The 15025-nt window shown below is 47.2% G+C and overlaps 1 protein-coding gene across 2 annotated transcripts in view; it reads right to left on the bottom strand.

Moving 5' to 3' along the window:
- DPH6 (diphthamine biosynthesis 6) overlaps nt 1–15025 on the bottom strand; it is a 234274-nt gene that overhangs the window by 111043 nt on the left and 108206 nt on the right. For both annotated transcript variants that reach the window (XM_083452645.1, XM_083452646.1), the window contains exon 12: nt 10014–10188. In XM_083452645.1, coding sequence (XP_083308771.1) covers nt 10014–10188 — 175 coding nt within the window. The remainder of the gene's footprint in view (nt 1–10013; nt 10189–15025) is intronic.

Genomic DNA, 15025 nt, shown 5'->3' with positions numbered 1-15025 from the left:
GTGCACGGAAATGCCGTTTACCTTCCTGCCAGAGTGGTACCTATTTATCTACTTGCACTTTGCTGTGCTTTCAAACTGCTAGGTTGGCAGGAGCAGGGACCGAGCAACGGGAGCTCACCCCATGGCGGGGATTCGAACCACCAAACTTCTGATCGGCAAGTCCAAGCTCTGTGGTTTAACCCACAGCGCCACCCGTGTCCCTACTCTGTATGTGTTAGCAGTATTTAAATACTTTTATAAATAAATAATAAAACTAAATTCGGAAGAGGATGCACGTTCTACTGAAATAATAAACCTCCTTTCTAATAAGCATCCTACTGTCTTAACAACACACACAGTGTTATTTTCAGTGGCATGCACATTCTAATTAGCCATGTATAACTAAAACTGGAAAAAGAACAACATTCTTACAGGTAAGCGGTGGAAACTCCCAGTGCAATGCTTGGCAAGACAGGAGACACTGTTAATTATCTTCCCACCACTCAGAAAGAGAGAAATGGGAAGGTTTCGTTTGCCCTCGGTAATGTCACCACATAGCCAAACCCAATTGTATAATGTAGGGCTATGTAGTGAAGAAGAAAGAAGTCCTAAAATGGCACCAAAGCAGCAACTAGACTTGAAAAAGATGTAAAGATGTGGGGTGAGGATGCATTCCCCACAAACACTTACTTGTCTCCAGCAAAAATCAGCACATTACTAAGGCACGTACTGAATACGGCTAACAATAGTAGAGCCAAATGGTTTGCTGCATACATTTTCTTGGTCATACACAGATGCTTACAAATGATGTCAGGGGTCCCTTTACCTTTACCTTTACAACTAAATACCAGTTGCTGGAAAGCGCAGTAAGGGACCTGCTGTGTTCAGGCCCGGCTTGCAGGCTTCCCAGACATATCTGGTTGAACACTGGGAGAACAGGATGCTAGATTAGATGGGTCACCGGTCTGGCTCTCATGTCCTTTAACATGGAAAATGAAACCTGAGAAAATCCTTTCTAAGGGATTTTCACTTTTTTTTTTGTGCTACAAAATAATTTAACACAGCTTTTAAAAGTATTTAAGGACAGCACTGACATAGATGAAGGGGTTCAAAGTCTTTGCCATGAGTTGTGATTTTGGTCTTGGAGATATAGTTGTTCCGAGGATGAAGCACTGGAATAAATGTCCGTGCTTGTAAAGTTATGGCAGTGTTTCAAGCTATTTATTCTAGACAGTATTTGCAAGATGTTCTAGAGTAATGCACTAAGTGGCTTGAAAGCACTTTTTAAAGCCCACTGCAATGTAAATGGGCTATAAGACGTTGGAAGCAGCATAACCATTTTAGTTGGCACGTAACCAGAATTATTTATAACATTTTATGCTAAAACATCATAACACTAAACCAAATATAAAAATGTATCTATAAGCATCAGTAAATTACTTTCTGCACTGGACAAAAAAAAAAAAGTTATGGTATACTTCCCTGAGTAGCTAGAAACTTTTTGCTTTACACCTTTCTCCAGTTCTTTTCTGGTTTAGCCCTTTCTCTACTTCTGCTCCAGATCCTTGCCTTGGCTTTTATTTTATTTTTTATTTCATAAAATTCATGCATTGCTTGACTGGAAAAAAATCCAGCAACCTCAAAGCACTTTACAAATATATAAAACAAGAAAACAACCCTAGTTTAAAATGTTCAAAAGTTAAAATGCTAAAACAGATTAAAATTCCATCAACTTTCTAAGCATTTAGGTAGACTTGTCTAAACAAGAATGCTTTTAGCAGGCGCTGAAAAGAGTACAGTGAAGGCACCTGCATGATCTCAATAGGCTAGGAGTTCCTAAGCGTTGGCTAAATGACCAAGTCTGCATTTGTATGCAGAACAGGTATTATGTGGAACCTGTAGTACAGTGGTACCTCTGGATGCGAACGGGATCCTGTCCAGAGCCCTGTTTGCATCCTGAAACAAACGCAACCAGCGTCTGCATGTGCACAGGTCGCGATTTGCTGTGTCTGCGCGTGATGTCATTTTGAGTATCTGCACATGAGTGAGTGGCGAAACCCGGAAGTAACGCATTCCGTTACTTCTAGGTCGCCGCAGAGCGCAACCTGAAAACGCTCAACCCGAAGCTACTTTAACCCGAGGTATGACTGTAGTGCCAATTCTGCCACTCAAAGCGGTAGAGTAGGCAAATGTGGGAGTAAGGCGTTCTCATAGGTAACCTGGTCCCATGTTGTTACCAATAGTAACACCTTGAACTTGGCCTGATAGCAAATTGACAACCAACGCAGTTCTCTGAGCACAGGTGTTATATTCTGGCAATGCCTCACCCCTGTGAGCAACTGTGCGGCATTGTTCTGTACTAACTGCAGCTTCACATTTTCCTGAACTGCTTCCCAGTTTCATTCCTGGCCCTGCCGATAGTTTCTGTACATGCTCCTGCTCCAACTAAGTTCTGGTTCCCAGTTCTCATACTTTGCTTTCCATGAACTCTCTCCATGCCTATTGTCTTGCATCTCACACCGATGGAATGCAACATTCTTCCTTCTGCAGCCTCACCATGTCTGTTCATTGAGCTTGGTCCTCTTACCTGCCCAGGAGGACTCTCCTGAGTGAGTGCTTGTGGGCCCTGCTTTTGCCACCTACCATCTGGCCTGGGGCGGGGCCTGAAGCCTCATAAGGACTGCTTGCTGCTTGCTGCCTGCTGCCCAGGAGGACTCTCCTGAGTGAGTGCTTGTGGGCCCTGCTTTTGCCACCTACCATCTGGCCTGGGGCGGGGCCTGAAGCCTCACAAGGACTGCTTGCTGCTTGCTGCCTGCTGCCCAGGAGGACTCTCCTGAGTGAGTGCTTGTGGGCCCTGCTTTTGCCACCTACCATCTGGCCTGGGGCGGGGCCTGAAGCCTCATAAGGACTGCTTGCTGCTTGCTGCCTGCTGCCCAGGAGGACTCTCCTGAGTGAGTGCTTGTGGGCCCTGCTTTTGCCACCTACCATCTGGCCTGGGGCGGGGCCTGAAGCCTCACAAGGACTGCTTGCTGCTTGCGGCCTGCTGCCCAGGAGGACTCTCCTGAGTGAGTGCTTGTGGGCCCTGCTTTTGCCACCTACCATCTGGCTTGGGGCGGGGCCTGAAGCCTCACAAGGACTGCTTGCTGCTTGCTGCCTGCTGCCCAGGAGGACTCTCCTGAGTGAGTGCTTGTGGGCCCTGCTTTTGCCACCTACCATCTGGCCTGGGGCGGGGCCTGAAGCCTCACAAGGACTGCTTGCTGCTTGCGGCCTGCTGCCCAGGAGGACTCTCCTGAGTGAGTGCTTGTGGGCCCTGCTTTTGCCACCTACCATCTGGCCTGGGGCGGGGCCTGAAGCCTCACAAGGACTGCTTGCTGCTTGCGGCCTGCTGCCCAGGAGGACTCTCCTGAGTGAGTGCTTGTGGGCCCTGCTTTTGCCACCTACCATCTGGCCTGGGGCGGGGCCTGAAGCCTCATAAGGACTGCTTGCTGCTTGCTGCCTGCTGCCCAGGAGGACTCTCCTGAGTGAGTGCTTGTGGGCCCTGCTTTTGCCACCTACCTTCTGGCCTGGGGCGGGGCCTGAAGCCTCACAAGGACTGCTTGCTGCTTGCTGCCTGCTGCCCAGGAGGACTCTCCTGAGTGAGTGCTTGTGGGCCCTGCTCTTGCCACCTACCATCTGGCCTGGGGCGGGGCCTGAAGCCTCACAAGGACTGCTTGCTGCTTGCGGCCTGCTGCCCAGGAGGACTTCCCTGAGTGAGTGCCTGAGGGCCCTGCTCCTTTCTGCCACTTACCACCTGGCCTAGGGCGGGGCCTGACGGGCCTCACAAGGACTGTTCCTGCCACCTACTATCTGGCCCAGGGTGGGGCCTCACAAGGACAGTTGTTGCCACTGATGCTGCTACTGCCCAGGAGGACCCGGAGGGGTCCAGAGTTCTTTTTAACATGTTTTTAAATCTCCCTTTCCCTTTAGATTTTTATATATGGGGGTGGGATGGATGTTTGGGTGGACTTGGGAATTTGTTAGTTTTTGATGAATCTGTAATTTTAGCAGTTTTTATTTGTATTGTTTTATTGTTTCTGGGCTGTTTTTGTTTTTTGTACTTATTGTTTTAAGGTTTTATTGTGTTAGGCTGCGGAAGAATAACATTAATTGCCATCAATGGAGGCCACTATGAGGCTTGGGATTCCTACCGTGGAGGGGCGAGGGAGGTATGGCGGTGGGGGCAGATATTATAGGCGAAGGGGATCGAGATATGGATATGCTCGTACCCCTTCCAATCTGCGCCTCATCCCGAGGGACGAGGGTAGGGTGAGCAAGGATTACTCACCTCCGTCACTGGTGTTGTGCAATGCCAGGTCTATAGGCAACAAAACCGCCACCCTGCGAGATTTCTTTATCTCGCAGGGGGTCGACCTGGCTTGTGTGACGGAGACCTGGGTGCGCGAAGGGGCAACAGTTACCTTGCGAGAGATGGCGCCCCCGGGTTTCTCTGTCCTCCACCAGTCGCGGACTGTGGGCCGGGGGGGAGGGGTGGCATTATTAATCCGGGAAGATTGTCCTTTCAGGGCTCTACCATCGCCATCGATCCCCGGCATTGAATGTGTTGGCCTAGTGTGGGGCTCCGAGGAGAGCTTGGCTGTCTGGCTGGTGTACCGGCCACCTAGCGCACCAGCAGCCACCCTGTCAGGCCTATTGGAGGCGGTGGCCGGCTGGGCCTTGGAGTTCCCTAACCTATTGGTATTGGGGGACTTCAACACCCATGCTGATGCCACTCCCTCCTCACAGGCTCTGGACCTAGTGTCTTCCATGGCGACACTAGGGCTCTCCCAGTTTGTTTCGGGCCCCACACATCAAGCAGGTCACACGCTGGATTTGATCTTTGGCGTAGGTATAGATGTGATCATGTCTCCTTCGATGAAGGTACCATGGTCTGATCACTACGCTCTGAAAGCCAGGATTGACTTTCCACCCCCACCCTGCTTAGGTGGCGAGCCAATTTGGGCTCGCCCGCAGAGGCTGATGGACCCTGATAGATTCCGCCAAGCCTTGCGGGACCTTGCTCCCCCTGGCGACTCATTGACTGAGCTTGTTGAGGGCTGGAATATCCAGCTCCTGGCAGCCATCGATGAGATCGCACCTAAGCGCCCTCTGCGACCCCGCAGAAACCGGGCTCCCTGGTTTACCGAGGAGCTCCGGAAAATGAAGCGGGACCTCAGACGGCTAGAGCGAGTATGGCGGGGTGCCCGTGACGGAGCCTCAAGAACAGCTTATAGGGCTTTTATGAAAACCTACGAGATGGCGGTGAAGGCTGCTAAGAAGTCTTACTTCTCGGCCTCCATTGCATCCGCTAGCTCTCGCCCGGCGCAATTATTTAGGATAATCAGGTCTTTAACGTCCCTTGAGGGACAGCCAAATTTAAATAACAATTTGACACATAGCTGTGAGGCATTTGCGAGCTTTTTTGCGGAGAAGGTCTTGTTGCTCCGCCATGACCTCCCTGCCAATTTGGATACAATAAAGGAACTGGAGGCCCCTCGACTGTCCTCGGGTCCAGTATTGGACCACTTCAACCGGATATCCCCAGCCGATGTGGACAGACTCCTCCGAGCTGGAAAGCCCACCACCTGTCCTCTCGACCCGTGCCTGTCTTGGCTGATTAGAGCGTGTCCAGACGAGGTGCGGGCCCTCCTGGGGGATATCATCAATTTGTCCCTTGGCACGGGGACATTCCCAGGAGAATTGAAGGAGGCAGTGGTGCGCCCGCTCTTAAAGAAAACATCATTAGATCCTTTAGATCTATCCAATTACCGCCCAGTTTCGAATCTTCCGTTCCTGGGTAAGGTGATTGAGAGAGCGGTTGCTGAACAGCTTGGTGGGTTTCTGGATGAAACATCGGCTCTCGACCCATTCCAGTCCGGCTTCCGCGCTGGTCATGGGACCGAGACGGCTCTGGTTGCCCTAACAGATGATCTTCGTAGACAGCTGGATCGAGGTGGGTCGGGGCTGCTGATTCTTCTAGATCTGTCAGCAGCTTTTGACATGGTCGACCACGAACTTCTGGACCACCGCCTTGCCGACGTGGGGATTCAGGGCACAGCCCTTCAATGGCTGCGCTCGTTTCTCTCTGGTCGGGGACAGAGGGTGGCGCTTAGGGGGGAATTGTCATCGCGCCACTCCTTGGTGTGTGGAGTACCTCAGGGTGCGATACTCTCCCCGATGCTTTTCAACATCTTTATGCGCCCCCTCGCCCAGCTTGTCCGGAGTTTTGGGCTGGGCTGCCATCAGTATGCTGATGACACCCAACTCTATCTGTTGATGGATGGCCATCCTGACTCGGCCCCAGACACACTGACCAGATGTCTGGAAGCTGTGGCTGGATGGCTACGTGGGAGCCGGTTGAAGTTAAATCCTTCGAAGACAGAGGTCCTGTGGCTGGGACGGGACGATATGGGATTGAGGGGGCAACTCCCATCTCTTGCGGGGGTGCAATTAGTGCCAGCACCGTCCGTTAAGAGTTTGGGTGTAATCTTCGACACCTCCCTTTCAATGGAGGCGCAGATTGCAGCTACAACAAAGGCGGCATTTTTCCATCTCCGCCAAGCTAAGCAGTTGGCTCCTTACCTCTCTCGCCCTGACCTAGCCACTGTGATCCACGCGACGGTCACCTCCAGACTGGATTATTGTAACTCGCTCTACGTGGGGCTGCCCTTGAGACTGACCCAGAAACTCCAGCGGGTGCAGACTGCTGCAGCGAGACTCCTTACGGGGTCTTCGCTGCGAGATCACATTCACCCGGTGCTATACCAGCTGCACTGGCTCCCGGTGGAGTACAGGATCAGGTTTAAGGTGCTCGTTTTAACCTTTAAAGCCCTATACGGCCTAGGACCCTCGTACCTACGGGACCGCCTCTCCTGGTATGCCCCACAGAGAAACTTACGGTCTTCAAATAAAAACATCTTGAAGGTCCCAGGCCACAGAGAAGTTAGGCTGGCCTCAACTAGAGCCAGGGCTTTTTCGGCCGTGGCTCCGATCTGGTGGAACACTCTGTCACAAGAGACCAGGGCCCTGCGGGACTTAACATCTTTCCGCAGGGCCTGCAAGACAGAACTGTTCCACCAGGCCTTTGACCTGGGCACAGCCTGACTCCCTCCCTCGGCAATCTTCGCAGAGCTCTGGCCCAATGGTTGCCAGTGGCTTGAATTAATTAATTTTATAATGAATGATTTTAAAGTGTTGTTTGTGCTGTTTTACTGTTGTTAGCCGCCCTGAGCCCGGCTTCGGCTGGGGAGGGCGGGATATAAATAAAATTTATTATTATTATTATTATTACCTCAAGTCCTTTTGCTCTCACTAGTAAAAATTACAATGGGTTGCATATGCAAGACGACTTCTATGAGTGCAGTGGAAATTCCCCTCCCTCTCATCCCCATGTGTCTCCCCCATACATCTGCTATGGGGGAGGACTTTTCAGTGCATTTGCAAAAACTGTTCCATTCACACAATAAGTTGGTTTCTGTTCCAGTTGGTCTCCTGATTTAGAAAATCCTAGCTACTTCTTGTGTATAGCCTGCATTGCAGGGGGTTGGACTAGAGGACCCTTGGGTCCCTTCCAACTCTACAAGTCTATGATTCTAAGATTACGTATGTATTTATGACAAAAAAGCATATCATCTTCATCTATTTTCTTTTGACACTGAATTTTAGCAAACGTATTCATTATACGTATTTGTCAGAGCTGGCTCCGGGTCCCAGCTCACCAAGGACCAACGCTAGCCGATAGTACAGTATCAAAGTCTTTATTGAAGAATAGTCTCCATTTACAAGTCTCAGCGTCCCAGCTCTACGTCTGGACTTTAGACCGGCGAAGCTCTGTCTGGGTCTCCGCCCCCTGTGCACCAGTTTAAGACTCTAATCTTACTCCACCTCTTCCTTCTCTCTCTCTTCCTCTGGGTCTTACTACCCCCCGGGGTCTCATTCCTCCTGGACTCTTCTGACGCAGAGCTTGACCCCTCTGACTCCTCCCCCTCTCTTCGGCGGGCTTTAGGACCTGGCTCCCTACCCGGGCTGCCCACCTTGCCGCCCTCCTGTACATTTGAACTTGGCGCGCGCGCGCGTTTAACTTTCCGGATGACCGTTTCCTCGCTCCCTGACGAGGGTGTGGTCACTCCTGCCTCACGTTCTCCCTCTGCCTGCGCGCTCCCTGATCCCGATGCCTTGGACTCCTCCCTCCTACTGCACTCTGGGGGGGACGCTGGTCCGGATTTCCAGCTGCTACTCTCTGAGTCCCCTCTGGCCCCTTCTTCCCGAGGTGTCCCCCTGGGCACTCCCCTTGCCCTGACCATGGGGGCCCCTTTCTGTGAATCCTCCGAGTCACTGGAGAGACTCAGAGACCTCGGACTACTGTCGTCGCTGACATTTCCTTCAGACTCCTCCCCCTCGCTCTCCGTTTCCTCCCTCTCCTGTGACTCTGCTCCTGAACCCCTGACAGTATTTAATATGTAGCCATCATCTTATTCAGTGTAAATTGAAATAAAGTCCAAAAGCCCCAAAGTAAAATGTAGAGATCTGTGGGAATTATAATAATTTTTCAAGTGATAAAAGTATATCAACTAATCATCTTTTTCAGAGTTCTCCTCATCACAAAATAAGCATGCTTTTGTAACAGTATGAGCATATCATGGTGAAAGTTTTATGCACAGAGTCTATCGCTAAACGACTCTGTTGAATTCAGAGGTTTCAACATTAGGTTGAGACAGACTTAAGGTTCCCTGTCCCAGGCATCTGACCTCCCCCTACAAATGATTAATATAACTTATCTGTGTTCTCACACCATTCAGCGTCAGCCCAAGACATTTTGCTGCCTGAGGCAGAACAGCAAATGGTGTATTCTCTCCACAAATCTAAGCGTACAGTATCCAAGGCCAGTCAATTTATTTTGGTACCAGAGGAAGAAAAGCACCTCCGCCCTGGCAGTAAAAATGCAACAATAAACTAAATAACTAACAACGTTCTGCCCTTTTGTGACCCACAAAAGCTCCTACCTGGGCTTTACCCTGACACAACTGCAGTGAATGTTTCTCAACCCCAGTGAGCAGGGTGGGAGCTTTTTGTGGGAGCAGAATCCAGGACACAGTCAGCATAATTACGCAAAGACGCAAAGTAAGATTTTGGGTTTGCGTGCCATTTTATGATGGGATTCTGTTGTTCTTGTTCTGTGATTTGTTAACTGCTTTATGTTTCAGAGAAAGAACCTGCGATGCAGATTTTTAATTTCAATTAGTTCTACTAGGCAATGTAGGGATGAAGGAAAGAATAGGAGAAACCTGGCTGTTTCTAGGGGGTGGTTGCCTGTTGCGGCTGGGTTTCCCCCCACATAAAGCTGTCTTCAGACTTACAGGATTTATCCAGTCACTTATTATGTTCATAACTATGATGTGTACCAACTTGGAGATGTACTGCTCACAAAGGAAAGCTTAGAATGGATCAGTTCATTCATAAATGTAAATGACAGATTCAGAATTTGGGAGAACATGCAACCGCAAACCTGTACAGATGGCATTAACAGATTTTGTTAATATTTTTACACAGCCTTTTAAGACAACAGGATAAGAGCTGTAGTGCATATGAGACTTTTCCAGCTCAGCCCACACAGCACTGAATCCCAAATTAAGTCCTGCTCTGGGACTAATTCCGGACAGTGTGTAAGTAAACCCATTCCTTCCATAGGCATTCTTATATGCACACCTCCTCACAGATTTCCATACACTTCTCTTGCTTTCACAACCCTTTAATAAGCATAGACATTTTGTATGTTTTTATATTATTGAACATTTATGTTACCAATAGCTTCCTTTTCCCCCTGTTCAGCTTCAAGCTATAAAATTATATATCCTGCTCAAAGGAAAATAAAATAAGAACGAATATTATTTTTTCCCCTCAGATGGATGAACTAGTATTTCAATATGCAAATTGAAACCTATAACTGGGATCATTCTCCACAGAGTTGCTAATCCAGTGAGGGGCGGGTGAACGCATACCTGTACACACTGACTGTAAGGTCCTATGTTGGCCGGGGCCCAGTGAGAGATGCTCTGTACGTGCAAAACCTCCTTCTGTTGACAAGGTGGCTCACCAGTCATCCCATCATACTTCTGTGCCAGGCAGTCCATCTGAAACAAAAGTCCTTCAGGCAAGGGGACTTCCACACAAACTCTGAAACCACAAGACAGGAAGGCAGTTATTTATTGGTGGCATTCATGCATCTTAATATATGACAGGATCTCTTTCCCCCCTCATACTTAGAACTATTATTATTATTATTATTATTATTTGAATTTATATACCGCCCTATATCTGGGGGTCTCAGGGCAGTTCACAGAATAAAATCAAGATATAAAACCACAAAATACCTAATAAAAATAAAAACAACAACCCAATAGCCCCATCCCCCCAAAAGAACACATTTTAAAAGGGCATAGGATGAAAATCGGATCAACCTGGTTGAAAAGGAACGTTTTTGCCTGGCACCTAAAGGTGTATAATGAAGGCACCAGGCAAACTTCCCTGGGGAGAGCATTCCACAGATAGGGAGTCACTGCAGAGAAGGCCTGTTCTCGTGTTGCCACCCTCCGGACCTCTTGAGAAGGCAGCTCACGAAGGAGGGCCTCAGAAAATGATCTCAGGGTCCGGGTAGATTCATATGGAAGGAGGCGGTCCTTGAGGTATTGCGGTCCTGAGCTGTTTAAGTCTTTATAGGTCAAAACCAGCAGTTCGAATTGGGCCCAGAAACTAATTGGTAGCCAGTGCAGGTGTACCAGGATTGGTGTAATATGCTCAAACCGTCTTGTTCTGGTGAGTAATCTAGCCTTTGAATTCTGCAACAGCTGAAGTTTCCAAACCATCTTCAGAGGCAGCCCTACGTATAACACATTGCAGACCAATATGGATCCACATTTTGAAGAGCCCTTGGGTAAGACATCATTGTTCCCACTGAGTGGGCCATCCTCTTCTTCACCAATGTCACCACCGTTACCTTTCCCTTTGGGTCCAATCTGTTCACCTGGCATATAGGGAGAGTCCAGATCAACTGGAGAGTGCTGCTCCTTCTCCTTGCTTACACGTTTGAAGAGAGCACACCAACAAGTAGTAACAGCAAGAAGGATGAATAGCGGCAGGGCCAGGGAGCTCTGGGAATCGGTAGTAGGCCTTCTACTGAGGAATGGGCATTGGAAGATACCCAGTGATGCTGAAACCTGACACCAGCTCTGGTTCAGACACTAAGTTCTCTATATAGCCAGTAAAGAATCTCTTCATCGTGAAAGCTGACTGCTACAATTTATGGCAGCCTTTTGTCATAAGCAAGTAGGCGTGGCTACTGGACACCCCCCAAAACCTGCTCCAGAAGGTTGGGAAATGCTTTGGAACAGCAAGAGAGCATCTGCAGGGTGGCGGTTCATTTGGAGAAAGCAGCTTCCCTCCTGTTCTGTTGAGGCTCCAAATGGAGTAGAGACTTCTGTCAATGGCAGGACATCACTGGATACAGCCCCCAGTACACACTGTGCTTCCTCATTTTTCCTTCAAATTTAGGTGTGCTTGTTCTAGTTCACAGAGCTTCTGTGAAACTGTCAAAACCCATACCCTTTCATATCATGCCTTCTATAGGGCGGTCCTCCAAATATTTCCAGTATCTAGAGATTATTGGTCTTGCAGCTATCAGGAAAAACCCAAAGGAAGTTTTACTTCCCATCTTTGCTCTGGTTGTCCCAAATACTTAGCTGTATTACTGAGGGCACTGGTAACAAGCCATGTGCTGCTACTTGGTTAACTTCAGAAAACACAGATTCCCCAAAGAAGTTTGGCTTAGGACAGGCATGTCCAAAGTCCGTTTCGGGGGGCCTAATCTGGCCTGCCAGTTGGTTTAATCCAGCCACTGTGGCAGTTTATTTCCTGGGGTAAAATCCTAAAAAAAAACCCTCAACAGCATCAACCCTAAAAAAGCTGAATAATTTTGGGGTAAAATCATAACAAAAGCTCAACAATTTCAATCCTAAAAAAGGTCGGCCCCTTGGTCGGCCCTCACGGCCCTTCACTTCATCAAATCTGGCCCTCTTTGAAAAAATGTTTGGACACCACTGACTTAGGACATTCCCTCCAAAGCTGGAAATGAATTCCTTTATGCCAACCACATTTCCAACATATTGGTTTAGGGAAGGTGTTTTTCATAGATGAGCTAATTTTATGGGCATATAAAGACACCCAAATACCTTTGTGAGCATAGTTTATCTCAACTATGCTGAGATTATATTTGTGTAGGATTATCCAAAATTTGGTTGTATTCAACTAAGTCATATTCATATCAGACCCACTGAAATAAATGCATCTAAGTTAGTTATGTCCATTAACTTTAATGGACCTACTCCAAGTAGGACTACTGTTGAACATCACCCCAAAATATCTAAGGGACACCAGGCTGGGATGGGTGCTCTATAATATGTAGAAACTTATTTCCATTATTTGTGGAACTCTTCTTAACTGATTATATACTGGGATAATACAGAGAATTATTATTATTATTATTTTGTAAGTTATGGAGCATGATATTAGTAAGGAACATTGGATATTTATTTCAAGAAAGTCACCAATGCAATGAGTTTCACAGAGATCCAATTAGTAGTAAAGCTATTACCAAGTGAGGGGAAATATATCTTATTAACTGGAATAAGTAATAAAGCCCTCAACAGGAAAAAAAAAATCCTAAAGAATTTGCTACTTATAAAATATTTTATGCAGCATTAAAAATATTTTAATTGTAGTGTCCTTATTTCATGAATGTTATATATTAAATTTTTTATTAAGAAACAGAAATGAAATACATTTGGATTCCAAATTAAGAGAAATGAGAAGGAAAACATGCTTGTTCTGAATCATGGTGAACTCCAGTATGGATACTGAATAGAAAGGCAAACCTAGAAACGGCAGTCATGGAAGCAGAAGATTGGAAAAATATCCATTAAAACCTGTATGGGAAGACAGGCGAACAGTTGTGCTCCCTATTTCCCCCCCACCCTGAAGAGCAGTCCCCTGATAACACTTTATAATCTGCTTTCTAAACTCTTCCAAGTCACAAAAATAGTTTGCAACATTGCCAGAGTTGATGTTCCTGGAAAAGAAGGAAAAAGCTCCACTGCACACATGTATTTTCATTAGGGGAGTGCATTGCTTCAGCTGCTGCAAAATATAGCTGCTCATGTCCTGGTGGGAGATAGGAGGCTAGTTCAACAAAACCAGTTCCACTGGTCACCAGTGCCTTTCTCATCCCAGTTCAAAGTGCTGTTTGCAAAGCCTTAAATGGTTTCAGTCCAAGTCACCTGCAGGGCCACCTTCATAGAATCACAGAATTCTACAGTTGGAAGGGACACCAAGGGTCATCTAGGCCAACCCCCTGCAGTGCAGTAATTCACCCCTATCAACCTGGCTGCACGCTAAGATTAGCAACAGAGGACCTTTTCACATGCTCACCTTCAAGAGCAGTCAGAATGCTAAGTATGAGGGAGGGAAGGAGGCCTTTCCCACATCTGGATCACATTATCCCAAGTCGCAAGGTGGTTAGATTGGTCTCAACTAGGGCCAGGGCCTTTTCAGTACTGGCCCCGACTCGGTGGAATGGTCTGTCACAAGAGAGTAGGGCCCTGTGGGACTTGACATCTTTCTGCAGGGCCTGCAAGACAGAGCTGTTCCGTCTGGCCTTTGGTTTGGACTCAGTCTGACCCTTATGTTTCCCTCCCCTTAGGGTTTTGATCTATGGGCTACTTTTAAAATGAGGCTGCACTTTAAATTGCATTTTAACCTGTATTTTAAATTGCCCCCCCCCTTATGTTTTCAATGTAATTTTACTGGTGTTAGCTGCCCTGAGCCTGGCTCTGGCCAGGAAGGGTGGGGTATAAATTATTATTATTATTATTATTATTATTATTATTATTATTATTATTGTCATCATCATCAGGTATCCACCATGGTGGGCTTTCAGAAGAGCCCTGAAGATTCATTCATATTCACCAGTCTTTTTCTAAGGTGATTTCTCTGACGTTACTTTACTCGGATACTTTCTTCGCTTGATGCTGTGTACTGCTGACTTATATTCATTTATTTGAGGTTTTAATTGTATTGTATTGCATTTTATTAAGTCACCACAGGAGGCCTTTTTACCCATAAAAGTATTTCAAATAAACTAACTGAAATGAACAATGTCACTCTAAATGCCTCAGTTGGACCACTATATCCAATTTAATTCACTGTGCACTAAATAAGGTTGCTGTTAAACAGAAGAAACTCTTATCACTCAAACAAGCTCCTTCTCCTTGAATACTTTCGAGAGTTCCCTGGGAAGAGGAATTTGTTGTTAAGCCACTCTAGGAATTGTAGCTCTGTGAAGGGGAATAAGGGCCTCCTACAAATTATCAGCACCCTTAACAAGCTACAGTTCACAGAATTCTTTGAGAGTATGGCCAGGACCATTAAAAGTGGTATAAAACTAAATAATAATAATAATAATAATAATAATAATAATAATAATAATAATAATAATAATAATAAAAAATAATTTATTTATACCCCGCCCATCTGGCTGGGTTTCCCCAGTCACTCTGGGCAGCTTCCAACAAAACACTAAAATACAATAACCTATTAAACAATAAAAGCTTCCCTAAACAGGGCTGCCTTCAGATGTCTTCTAAATGTCAGGTAGTTATTTTTCTCTTTGACATCTGGTGGGAGGGTGTTCCACAGGGCGGGTGCCGCTACCAAGAAGGCCCTCTGTCTGGTTCCCTGTAACTTGGCCTCTCGCAGTGAGGGAACTGCCAGAAGGCCCTCGGCGCTGGACCTCAGTGTCCGGGCAGAATGGTGGAGGTGAAGACGCTCTATATAGTGCACATGGTGCCTAGGACCAGGAAGGCCTAGGTTCAAATCTGTACTAAGCCATGATATTCATCAAACAGTCCTGAGTCAGTCAACATCTCTCATCCTGTTAACTTAGAGTTGCTAGGGCGGGGGC

Source organism: Podarcis tiliguerta (assembly GCF_965153285.1).
Source record: "Podarcis tiliguerta genome assembly, chromosome: 1".
Lineage (NCBI taxonomy): Eukaryota > Metazoa > Chordata > Lepidosauria > Squamata > Lacertidae > Podarcis > Podarcis tiliguerta.
Note: the sequence above shows the minus strand (reverse complement) of the source record. Positions and strands in the feature narration are given on the sequence as shown.